Raw genomic sequence first — 13,220 nt, forward strand, 5'->3', positions numbered from 1 at the left:
GTATTACAGAGACAGAGCAGAGCAGAGCAGAGCAGAGCTGACCCAGTCCTCAACATGGGAACTTTAACTTTCCCTCTGCACAAAGTTGGGACCTGTGGTTGGTGCCATATAACAATGCCATTGTTGATAAAATAGCTTTCTAGAAGGATCTGTATTCCATCCTCCTTCCAAAATCAAAACAACCTCCATGTGTTCCAAAGCCAACAGAACATCTGTGAACTCACAAAGTGCTGTGTCTTACAGTGAAACTGTACTCCAAGGAGTTCATTGTACAAAAACAAACAGCCCACAGAAGAATCCCTCGTCAGTATAGTGATAAATACTTGTTACTACATCCAATTACTGTTTTGTGGTGGGCTGCTGGAAACAACCTTGTACGATCAGTTCGTTTTATACTGACTAGCAGAACAGATGATCTCCACATGATTAACTCTGTCCAATTAGTGGAATAACAGCTGGCAGTAACTTAATTATCATGAAATATGATTGGTACTGGAAGGTTAAGGGAGAGCAAAAGTAGTGCACTATTATAGGGAATTAGGGTGCCATTTGGGATGGGCCTAAGGAGTATGGTTGAAGCATTATATTCAAACACCACTTCAGAGTGACAAACAAATGAAAAGGCCCATGTAGTAAAATGTATCCCAAACAGGACACACTGTACCATGGCAAAGAAAACCAACTTTCGTTTGAGACATTATCCGATTTGGAAAACCCCAAAACATTAGGACCGGAGTCAAATCATAAATACAGGACTCTTCCCATGTTTGCGCCACATCAAGTAATGTCCGTAGTTGCAACCTGCTTAAATAACACAGTGAGGAGAACATTTGGCTCCTGCGTGTTGTGATGCAGAACGAGAGACACAGGGAGAGAGAGAGAGAGAGAGAGCAAGAGAGAGCGAGAGCGAGAGCGAGAGAGAGAGAGAGCGAGAGAGAGAGAGAGAGAGAGAGCGAGAGAGAGAGAGCGAGCGAGAGAGCGAGAGAGAGAGAGAGAGAGAGCGAGAGAGCGAGAGAGAGAGAGGGGGAGAGAGAGAGAGAGGGGGAGAGAGAGAGAGAGGGGGAGAGAGAGAGAGAGAGGGAGAGAGAGGGAGAGAGAGAGCGAGAAGGGAGAGAGAAAGAGAGAGAGAGAAAGAGCAAGAAAGAGCAAGAGAACACAGTCAGGGCTTAAATAGCAGTTAGTTTCCAGTGTGGCTGTCGGAGCTGTGCCGTCTAAGGGGAACAGGAAATGGTAGCGTCTGAGTTTCCAGAGCTGTGGGGGAACCTGTCCAAGCAGACTGTTTCATCATCATAGGGCTTTTATATAGAAAATAGCTGCTATTTCAGTCACTTCGAGGGGTTTGGGTAAAGACAGAGGAGAAACAGAGGCAAATAACCCACCAAATGATTATCAACAACGCTTGTGACATGCCTTTTTCCAGCTGTTGATTAGTTGAATGAATCATCAACACTTTCCCAAGTCAAGCTGTGGTAATCAACTACTGTGCCTGTGAAATCCGGCAATCTTGTTCATCAAAAGGTCATTGCACGCCAAGCAACAGCTCTACAATCTGGTAAGATTCAGTGCAAGCATTCCCAATGAATAATCATAACAATAGTCAACATCTCCAACAGTTGGATAATGAAAGTACTAAAAGTCAACTAAATCAGGGTCCTCTGAATGCAATGCCTGTTCCAAATACCAGCCTATTTGCTATGGGCCCTGGTCAAAAGTAGTGCACTAACTAAACTCAGCAAAAAAAAGAAACGTCCTCTCACTGTCAACTGTGTTTCTTTTCAGCAAACTTAACGTGTCAATATTTGTATGAACATAACAAGGTTCAACAACTGAGACATAAACTGAACAAGTTGCACAGACATGTGACTAACAGAAATTGAATAACGTGTCCCTGAACAAAGGGGGGGGGGGTCAAAATCAAAAGTAACAGTCAGTATCTGGTGTGGCCACCAGCTGCATTAAGTACTGCAGTGCATCTCCTCCTCATGGACTGCACCAGATTTGCCAGTTCTTGCTGTGAGATATTACCCCACTCTTCCACCAAGGCACCTGCAAGTTCCCAGACATTTTTGGGGGGAATGGCCCTAGCCCTCACCCTCTGATCCAACAGGTCACAGACGTGCTCAATGGGATTGAGATCTGGGCTCTTCGCTGGCTATGGCAGAACACTGACATTCCCGTCTTAAAGGAAATCACGCATAGAACGAGCAGTATGGCTGGTGGCATTGTCATGCTGGAGGGTCATGTAAGGATGAGCCTGCAGGAATGGTACCACATGAGGGAGGAGGATGTCTTCACTGTAACGCACAGCGTTGGGATTGCCTGCAATGACAACAAGCTCAGTCCGATGATGCTGTGACACACCGCCGCAGACCATGGCGGACTCTCCACCTCCAAATCGATCCCGCTCCAGAGTACAGGCCTCGGTGTAACGCTCATTCCTTCGACGATAAACGCAAATCTGACCATCACCCCTGGTGAGACAAAACCGGGACTCGTCAGTGAAGAGCACTTTTTGCCAGTCCTGTCTGGTCCAGCGATGGTGGGTTTGTGCCAATAGGCAACGTTGTTGCCGGTGATGTCTGGTGAGGACCTGCCTTACAACAAGCCTACAAGCCCTCAGTCCAGCCTCTCTCAGCCTATTGTGGACAGTCTGAGCACTGATGGAGGGATTGTGCATTCCTGGTGTAACTCGGGCAGTTGTTGCCATCCTGTACCTGTCACGCAGGTGTGATGTTCGGATGTACCGATCCTGTGCAGGTGTTGTTACACGTGGTCTGCCACTGCGAGGACGATCAGCTGTCTGTCCTGTCTCCCTGTAGCGCTGTCTTAGGCGTCTCACAGTACGGACATTGCAATTTATTTCCCTGGCCACACCTACAGTCCTCTGTTTTTCAGAGTCAGTAGAAAGGCCTCTTTAGTGTCCTAAGTTTTCATAACTGTGACCTTAATTGCTTACCGTCTGTAAGTGTCTTAACGACCGTTCCACAGGTGCATGTTCATTAATTGTTTATGGTTCATTGAACAAGAATGGGAAAAAGTGTTTAAACCTTTTACAATGAAGATCTGTGAAGTTATTTGGATTTTTACAAATTATATCTGAACGACAGGGTCCTGAAAAAAGGGACGTTTGTTTTTTGCTGAGTTTAGATAATAGGGTGGGTTTTGGGGCACAGTATATGTATAACCCTGCTTTTGAGAGCCCGAGTAGACAGCTTTGACCCCCACACAAAAAAATAAAGAGCATGTTTTAAAGGTCTCTTTACATCAGATAGCTGCAAAAGATTAAACATGGGGCCCTGGATTAAAGTAGTGCACTATATTTGGAATAGCATGCCATTTGGGACATAGATTTAGCGGCTATACGGTAGAATGGAGCTGGCATGACATGTTGGGTTTAAGCTGCAGCAGATGTGACCGGAGCCGTCCATCTCATCTCGGTTGCGTCCCAAATGGCCCATACTCTGGTCAAAAGTACCGCACTATGTAGAGAATAGAGTACCACTTGGGACTCAAGCCTTCATCTCATCTCCCCTCGACACCATCTGCAGGGTATTAGGTCACCTCTCCGTTGCTAAGAGATCTCCAGGTCAACCAGAGATGCGGCCATGCGAAAGGGTACAGGGTACACCCGTTAAACAATGCTCAGGGTCATATTCATTAGTGCACACCGTCACAAAGCGTTTTGCAATGGAACCCAAAAAAAAAAACGTTTTTAGTACTGGGCAAGTCCCTCCCTGTTTCTGTCCGTTTTCTTCCATTTTTAATTTTTAGTATGATTCATAAGAAAGTCTGGGAGTGCATTGAAGAACAAACGTAACACATAGGCCTGTAAGTTATATATAATTGACAGACTGACTATATTCAAACTTAACTGAATTGGAACTAGGCCTATACGACAATTACAGTAGACAGGGTATCCATGAGGGTGGAAAATATCAATGCCATATTATTTTGTACTCCTGTAGTACTCAGGATGTTTCGGAGACTAGTGTTGACCTCATTTTGAATGTCAGCCGAGCGCTGCCTAAAAAAAAAACATTTCAGCCATAAAGACACACGCCTGTTGCATATTCATGTCAACACAGCCTCACTCACTGTCCTACAGTCAGGCAATACTACATTTCTTACAGACCTGGGTTCAAATTTAAATCTTGATCGTTTGCTTTAGCTTGCCTATAGTGCAAGGTGTGCAGGCTTTACACCAGGGGCACTCAACTCAATTCAGTCGCGGGACATTTTTTGTTTCGAGCTGATGGTCGGGGGGCCGAAACATAATTAAAAGGTGTACGAAGCAAATTGACCACAAATAAGCCCAAAAATAGATTGTATTAGAAAATAACACATTTCATACCTTGATTACATTATAGACAGATTTCCTTTATTAAAAGAAGTCTTGGTGATTTACAGTATTTTCTTTTGTTTTCAGCAAAAACTACAATCCTCTCTGGTTTACATTGCTGGGACTTTTCTAAAATCGGTTCCACTGCAAAAGGCCAGCTTAACCAAGCACAGATGCAGTATTTGAATTGATTTCAAATAGTATTTCAACCAAAGCCTGCGTATACACTCAGTTAAACTAGATGCATAGCGTAGACAAGACATAAGCCACTATAGGGTTGATCTTTTGCAACCATGTCTTGAGCCAGAGCCATAAAGATCCTATAATTCAACACTATTTGATCAGTTTCTAGAACGAAAATCTTCCTGACCAAGATGGATGGGTTTTTTTTTGTCACGTTGCTAGGATGCCAAGATCCACTCTAGAGAGATGCAACTGGATCTTCAGAACGTCACTAAGTCAGTCAGTACCATCTCATTGAGGCAGTTAACTCAATAGCCTGCTTCCTGTGTCGACTGGCCCAGCCAGCCCTCACAGTTTAACCAGCAATCTGCTCCACTACTGGGACGTGGGGGAAGGAACTCCCTTTCAACACGGCAATGTGCTTCTGCTCCTTTAGCCATCTGACGCTAGCCACATGAACACATCTCGTGTGACTACAATACGACTCCCATGAATGATACGGCCTATGTGGTGACATACGGTGTATATATATATTTCTCTACTTTGGTGAATATGTGGAGGCTATATATACTGCCATGTACAGTTTGGACTCTCACATGTGTGACTCAGACATTAGAATTACAATCTTAAAGTTGAAGATCAATCAAAACATAAAATCATTAGATTTGGCAAAAACAGCACAGTAGACATTTGGCAGGACACATTTTAAAATGACAAATGACCCGTAGCCTATCCAAAACGCTCTCCAAATGTCAAAGGAGGTCTTTAAAATGTTCTGAGCTACTTTGGGAGAAAAGCTAGGGTCTGGTTACTTACGTGACTGCTCTCCTTGAAAAGTTTAAAGCTCATCCACTTTGGCATGGTGTCTCTTTGCTCTGCTCTCTCGGTCTGTGCTGCAGAGTTAAGCTCGGTTCAAGCTCTTGCCTTTGATTGGCTGAGCCAGACAGGGAGACAGACAGTGTGTTATGACCCTGTCGTCTCTACTGCTCATAGAAAGCCTGTGGTAGAGGTCTTCACGGGTCCCAACCGGGGTAGGAAATTCTGTTGTTGACCATCGACAGAAAGGCTTCTGTTTGATTGTCATTGGGTCTCGGGTCTATCAACTGTATATACCAGAGACCCGATGACAATCAAACAGGACCCAACTCGGACCAGAGGGTCAACGTTTGGGTTGGGTCCAGGTTAAATCGGGTCCTACTTGGACCCATGAAGACCTCTAACACAGGCTTACTATGAGTAGCAGAGACGACGGGGTCATAATAACACACTACTGCATGTGTGCACCCAACCAAGGATCAGCATAGCCTATAACATATTTATTTCATGCTAATAAAGGTGAATTTATTGTCTTATAGAAGGCCTAGCCAACATATAAAGACCCATTTGTTAAGCAGAAGAGCAACTTGGGGGGGGGGGGGTTAGCATGTGTGTGTTGTGGAGAGAGAAAGTGTGTGTGTGTCTGAGAGACAGAGGGAGGGTGTGGCATATATTCCTGCAGCACAGCTAAGCCTTAATGGAACCACAGTTGTCCTTCCTTGAGCGGAAACACACACACAGAAAGAGAGAGAGAGCGAGAGAGACAGAGATAACCCTCATCTCCCATCCGAGGAGCACGAGGCCAGTCTCATGACTCGCGGAGACAGCGGTGGCGATTGGAGAACAGCTTCATTATATGGTGAGCCGGGGATAAAAGGAGGAGATAATAGATTTGATTTAGTCAACGTACAGTAATGAAGAGAGGCACAACCGTGGTTTAGGGAATGAGTCGACGACACGTCCACGTGATGTGCAGCGCGAGGGACAGAGGGCAAACACACCCGTGTGAACTCCGTCGTAAAAACACAGCAGAGTAGACGCACACTACTGGAAATGGTTTCCTAGCTGCTTTCTTTGTAATTGTTAGCCATATATACACTGCACATGAGTTGGAGACAGACGGCAGCAAGACAAGCCCAGGAAACAGCCTAGGGGTGTGCATCCCAAATGGCACCCTCTTCACTACACAGTGCACTACTTTTGACCAGGGCCCACAGGAAATAGGTTGTCATTTGAGATGCAAGCCAAGCCGTTCCATCTCCATGCAGGGAGAAAACAAATCCTGCCACAGTGACAGTCACAGCAGGGTGGTTGGGTGGGAGCAGAGATGTCTTGTGTCTGTCTGCGTCTGCGCCGAGTGGCAAACTGTCAGCTTGGACCAGACGACGACACTGGAAGGGCTTAGAAAGACCACAAAAACACCAGGAAAAGAGTCATTTCCAAGACAAAAACAGTCTGTGGAAAAATTGACATGGCTCGCCCCGAGAAGAAATATCAAGAGAGAAAAACAAACTCCAAACAGTCAGTTGGTGCCACTTAGCGGCTCAAATTAGACCGGGTTTGGTGTTATGAACTTATTTTTTGCAAATTCTCTATCCAGCCTTCCCTTGGCTATTCATAACAGCATGCAACATTGGAATATAGCTTAAGGAAATTGCAATGAACTATAAGGGCGCTCCAGCACTCAGGAATTTCTTTCTGTTTAAAGCCTTCCAAAGAGCAACAAGACAACCCTCCCACCTTGAGAAGGAATGAAATAATATTGTTATTTAGTTGCGACATCCTCCACCGAGAGAGAAAGCAACACACACACACTCGGCTGTTCCATCAACTTCCCTCAAATCACACCTATTCATCACAAGCTCAACGAGGATTTGTGTGTCACTCTGTTAGGGCAGTCCTTTCTAGAGCCCAGTCTATCTTTCTGCTGTGTGTGGCAGAGTGACATTTAGCGCAGGGGCAAAGCGTGGGCGTACTGTGTGAAAAGGTCACAGGGCGTCACAACGGACTGGCCAGGCCACGCTCTCTCTCCGCAAGCGTCCCAAATGGCACCCTATTCCCAATTTAGTCCATAGGGCTCTGGTTAAAAGTAGTGCACTATATAGGGAATAGGGTACCATTTGGGAGTTTGGGGATGCAGCTTCTCTCTCTCCCTCTTTCGGACACCACTCTCCACCCTCCAGAGCAGAGGGGAAAACGGGACCCCAGGCCAAGACACCCAAGCCCGGCCGCTCTCCAAGAAAACAGACGGCTGGAGGACCCAGCTGCAGTGGCGGTGAGCCCAGAGAGAGAGGGAGCGGGTCATAGGGAGGGAAATCTTCCAAAAGTTAAGACAACAACCAGCTTCACAACAATGGTTGAGTTCCTACCCAACTACAATGCAGACACATGCCAGATCTTACAACCCCTGGATAGGTATTTAACATATCAGCTAAAAACATAATAGATAAAGCAATCTGACGCCCGGCTGCACAGTCGATGACGTGGCACGCAACCACTGATTGATTGACGCAATTCAATGTAGATGTGCAGGAACTCAGCCATAGGAACTCAGCCATAATGTCCATCAGTCATGCTAACTACTGCCGGTAGCTAAATTTAACAACTAATTATCGTGGATGCTGTCACTACTGGCCTACATAGACAACTCAAGGTAAGAGGAATTTTACCCAAACATGTAAATTAGATGAACCCTCCCTTTAACTCTCACACACCATTTTTTTTCACCAAGAGCAAATTAGGAATCAAATGTATCCTTACATTGATTTCATATAGTCCTTCGTATGTTGCATGAGGGCACATGCCTGCACAAAGCCTGAACAGACGTTTCATAGTTTCACATGATTGTTGTTCCATCTAACCTACTGGGGAGCCTCAGCTCTAATGGCAGGTCACAGCCCCTGCTTGGAACATAAGAGAGGCCAGGGAAACCCCGATTGTCAATCAGCTGTCCATGGTGACCCACGGGGGGGCGGAGCTAGGAAGGAGCCAATCAATGTCAGCATAATTTAAAAAAAAAGTACATATCAGATATTAAAGTCGTTAATATTTCACACTTATTTGCTTGATATTGTGTATGGTAAATATGTAATATGTACGACTTATTCCTGTAGGCCTACAGGGAATAAAGAAGATGTTTAGGGCTCATGTTCATAAAGAATCTCTGGATAGGATTGCTGGTCAGTTTGGCCTTTTAGATCATAATGAATAATATGGATATGGGGGACCTGATCCCAAATCAGTACTTAGACTTCGAGATATTCCAGCAGATGTCCTCCTACCTTATCACTGTCCACAGTGTTCTGAGAAGTCCTAGAAGCGATGGAGATGGTGTCTGGCTGGCTGCTGCCGTCACCCTGGCTGTCTGCATCCTCACCAGCATCCCTGGATCCACACACACACACACACACACACACACACACACACACACACACACCAGTTAGAGGTGAAGTGTCTTATCTCTGTCTGTCTTGATGTTTCCTAAAGAGGATGTACAGTATCTTATCTTCAGCCATCCAGACCAAATGAAAGAGAATGAGTCACACTGATCTTTTATTTATTTTATTTTACCGTTATTTTACCAGGTAAGTTGACTGAGAACACATTCTCATTTACAGCAACGACCTGGGGAATATTTTCAGGGGAGAGGAGGGGGATGAATGAGCCAATTGTAAGCTGGGGATGATTAGATGGCCATGATTTAGCCAGGACACCAGGGTTAACACCCCTACTCTTACGATAAGTGCAATGGGATCTTTAATGACCTCAGAGAGTCAGGACACCCGTTTAACGTCCCATCCGAAAGACGGCACCCTACACATGGCAGTGTCCCCAATCACTGCCCTGGGGCATTGGGATATTTTTTAGACCAGAGGAAAAAGTGCCTCCTACTGGCCCTCCAATACCACTTCCAGCAGCATCTGGTCTCCCATCCAGGGACTGACCAGGACCAACCCTGCTTAGCATCAGAAGCAAGCCAGCAGTTGGATGCAGGGTGGTATGCTGCTGGCGATCTACGAAATATATGAACAGAGATTAGATGAAAACAAATGTGGGAACTTTATAAATAAGCTTACTGACAGTGTTGCTTACGCGGGTGCCTGCCATGGCCGAGTGTTAGGGAGTAGGGCGAAGTTGCCCTTAGACACTGATCAGTACACCATTTTCCTCACTAATGGTTAAGGTTAGGATGGGGAGAGAGGAAGCTGATCCCAGATCTGTACCTAGGGGAAACGTCAACCTGGAGCGAGTGCTGGGCCTACTCACCTCTTGCTGTTGTTGCGTGGCTTGGCCGGGGTTTTGGGCATGTGGATGGGCTCCTTCAGTGCCCCCTTGAGGTGGATGATCCTCTCCTGGATCACCTCCCGGATGTTCTTGATCCACTCCTGCTTTGCTTCAATACTGGACGCCTGGGGAGGAGAGTGAGACACATCACATTGATTGATCTTGTTTTATCCTCTGGCCTCTCGCAAGAGAAGGTGTTGGCGTACAAAGGAGAAAAACTGCAACGTAACCATGAAGGCGTTGCTCTGTAAATTATGCTTTCTGCAAGGCACGGCCCTCCCAGCCCGTCTTTAGGAAGGCTATATGTCACTTTTTTATGGCCCCTCAACTAGTGTGGGTATGGTATTGTGATAAATGACCTAAAACTATCTTTCACCCTGTACTGAACCATCTTGAAGATCAGTAGAAGGCAGCTTTAAGGGACCTGCGCCCGTATTCACAAAGTGTCTCAGAGTAGGAGTGCTGATTAAGGATCAGGTCCCACCTGTCTGTATATGATCATATTAATTATGATCGAAAAGGGATAACTGATCCTGGATCAGCACTCCTACTCTGTAATGCTTTCGAGATCAGCAAGAAGCATAGACCTACCTTGAGGACAGTCTTGTTGTCAGATGAGGGGGTCCTTCCAGCCCACAGAGCAAACTTACAGGGGTCCCCTTCAATGTGCTCTGTCACGCCCAGCTCTGATGTCTGGATAATGGAGAAGAACAAAATGTCAAGTCTTGAACCTGCTTTTTATGACTTGGAACCTTCCAAATCATCATGTGTTCAGTATACCATTGAATATCATAAAAACGATATACTATAACTTTATGTCATAAAAACTAATAGCAATGTTCCCTTTCTGAAAAGGAATTTAAGAGGTACATTAAGATACAGTCATAGTAAATCCCATCCAACTTTCTTCTATGTCCCTGTCACAGTAGGTTGGTGGCACCTTAATTGGGGAGGACGGGCTCGTGGTAATGGCTGGAGCGGATTTCCATGTGTTTGATGCCATTCCATTCGCTCTGTTCCAGCCATTATTATGAGCCGTCCTCCCCTCAGCAGCCTCCACTGGTCCCTTGGTCCTGGCTGGGGGTGTGTCCCAAATGGCCACCCTGTTCCCTATATAGTGCACTACTTCAGACCAGGGCCCACAGGGCTCTCACCATAAAGGCAATAGGGTGCCATTTGGTGCACAGCCTGGACACATCTCTTCAGCAGGTCATATGACTGTAGGTCCTGTCTCTGCCTGGCCGGCTCATCCTCTCTCCACTGGCATTCTCTGCCTCTGACCGTATTACGGGGGCTTACTAGTGCTCTTCCATGCCGTCCCTAGGAGGGGTGCGTCACGTCGTGCCAGGTTTTTTTTCCCGCCATACTCGACATGAGTGGGTTGAGTCACTGAGATGATCTTCCTGTCCGGTTTTGCGCCCCCTCGGCCTCGTGCGGTGGAGGAGATCTCCGCGGGCTATACTCAGCCTTGTCTCAGGGTAGTAAGTTGGTGGTCTGTTGATATCCCTCCAGCGGTGTGGCGGATGTGATTTGGAAAAGTCGGTGGGGTTATATCCTGCCTGGTAGGCCCTGTCTGGGGTTATCGTTGGACAAGACCCTCTCTCTCTCTCCCTCCCTCTATCTATCGCACCTGCTGTCTCAACCTCTGAATGCTCGGCTATGAAAAGCCAAATGACATTTACTCCCGAGGTGCTGACCCGTCGCACCCTCTACAACCACTGTGATTATTATCGTCTCTCTAGGTTTCTAGGTTTTTAGGCTGGGTTTCTGTAACGAGCACTTTGTGACATCTGCTGACGCAAAAAGGGCTTTGTAAACACATTGAATTTGATTTGATTTGGAACAGTTGTTATTGGACATGCACATTTGCATATTCATAATTCATGCCCAGTGAGAGGAAGCTTTCATTTCCGGACCACTCCACCTGCTCTGTTCATGTATTCAACACCTGGCTCTTTGTATTCTCGCTCCCCAGCTTCCTCTAAAGCACTCTGAATATACTGTAGCCTATTATACAAGTGGGCAATTAACACCCACCCACACGCACACACACACACACACACCACAGTTCAGTCCTGCTTACACATAATGTACATTTTAGTCATTTAGCAGACACTCAACTGAGAGAGACTTTTTTTTCTTCAAATAAGAAGGCTAGAACACCGACATAAAATGAGCATTGTACGAATCGCAGCACTACAATAGCACAAGTACTCTTGCACCCATCCAACGCACGCACGCACACGCGTGCACACACACAATGGGGGCTTTACACATCTCAGCCAGCAAGCCAAGGCTGGATGCAGATCAAAGGGAATTGGATGGCTAAGCTCTCGGCCCACAGTGTGGGGAAAACATCTCCACTGGCTGAAAGCACCTGCCCTTCCGATCCAACTCCCCAGGAGTCTCCGGGACACATGCAAGGCATCACAACGTTCCAGTATTATTAGGATCATAGCTTGGCCAGCTGGATGATACATTATCTATATGAAAACATCAGTGCTATCTTGAGTGGAATTCCCTTGAAAAGCTGGAACTCCAAACGACTAGGTGACCAGTCTCATTCCACAGATGTGTCAAGTCAGGTGCAGATGCATTCCTTTCAAATTGACCTCAGACTTAAACATTAACTGTAGAGAAGGTAGGGAGGAGGGGAGGGGAGGGGAGAGGAGAGGCGAAGAGAGAACAGAAGAGAAGATGAAAAAAAGAGGCTAGAAAACGAGTCCAGTCCTAAGTCCTACCAGCAGTTTGTTCTTGAAGGCGTATTTGGTGCGTCCAGCCGAGTCCTTGATCTCCTTGCTGAACACCAGGGAGATCTCGAACAGGAAGAGATGACGGTCCCGGCCCTTCCGGATCAGAGACTTGGGATCCCACACCTGGAACGTGTCCTGGATGAAAAGCTCTCCCTGCACATCCAGATTCTCATCGAAACCTGCCGGAGATCACATGGCTCTTTAAACACAGCAATGCATTACAGACAGTAGAGTTGGGGTCAATTTGAATTGAATTCATTTGAATTATTATGATTTAATTTTTATTCAATTATTTGCTACTCCTTTTCAATTGATTGAGAAATCATTGAAAATAGATGCCATTTAATTTTGCGATTATTGAATTACTAATGTCAGTTTACTTCCTGAATTGTCGGACTTCAATTCCAATTACCCCCAACTCTGACAGAGACAACAACCTTACAGCTTTATACTTGTCTACTAGATAGTGTTATTCCATGCTGTGCAGGTCTTACTGCATATTTCCCCACTGTCCCTTAAAGGGATAAGGTTAGTTAGTTTACTTCCACATGAAGTGATGGAACACCCTAGCTAAGGAATTTAGAGAGACGTTTTAAATAGAACGCAGCACACAGGCCTCCTTCCTGCTGTACCTTCCAGCATGGCGACGTGCATGGCGTCGTTGGCCCTCTTGGGGACACTAAGCATCACCTCCAGGCCATCCTTAATCTCCCCCTTCCCCTCCTCACAGCAGGTCAGCAGCTCCTGAAACATGGCATTTGGACAATTTTCATCCGTTCCAGTGCGTTGATTGGGCCGCTAAGTTTACAGTTCCTGGCATGCATGTTAAACACAGAACAACAATT

General features: G+C 46.1%; 1 protein-coding gene across 5 annotated transcripts in view; it reads right to left on the minus strand.

Annotated features, from left to right (window-relative positions):
- LOC115160687 (kalirin) overlaps positions 1-13,220 on the minus strand; it is a 260,920-nt gene that overhangs the window by 48,260 nt on the left and 199,440 nt on the right. For 4 of the 5 annotated variants that reach the window (XM_029710940.1, XM_029710941.1, XM_029710938.1 and 1 more), the window contains exons 29-33: positions 13,008-13,119; positions 12,364-12,554; positions 10,214-10,315; positions 9,605-9,747; positions 8,620-8,722 (exon numbers count right to left, since the gene is read on the minus strand). In XM_029710940.1, the coding sequence (XP_029566800.1) occupies positions 8,620-8,722; positions 9,605-9,747; positions 10,214-10,315; positions 12,364-12,554; positions 13,008-13,119 (651 nt within the window). Of the gene's footprint in view, positions 1-5,338; positions 5,396-8,619; positions 8,723-9,604; positions 9,748-10,213; positions 10,316-12,363; positions 12,555-13,007; positions 13,120-13,220 lie in introns of those variants that run through there. The other variant, XM_029710943.1, reaches the window with a different exon arrangement.

The sequence above is a fragment of the Salmo trutta genome, chromosome 24, assembly GCF_901001165.1.
Source record: "Salmo trutta chromosome 24, fSalTru1.1, whole genome shotgun sequence".
In the NCBI taxonomy this organism is placed as follows: Eukaryota; Metazoa; Chordata; class Actinopteri; order Salmoniformes; family Salmonidae; genus Salmo; species Salmo trutta.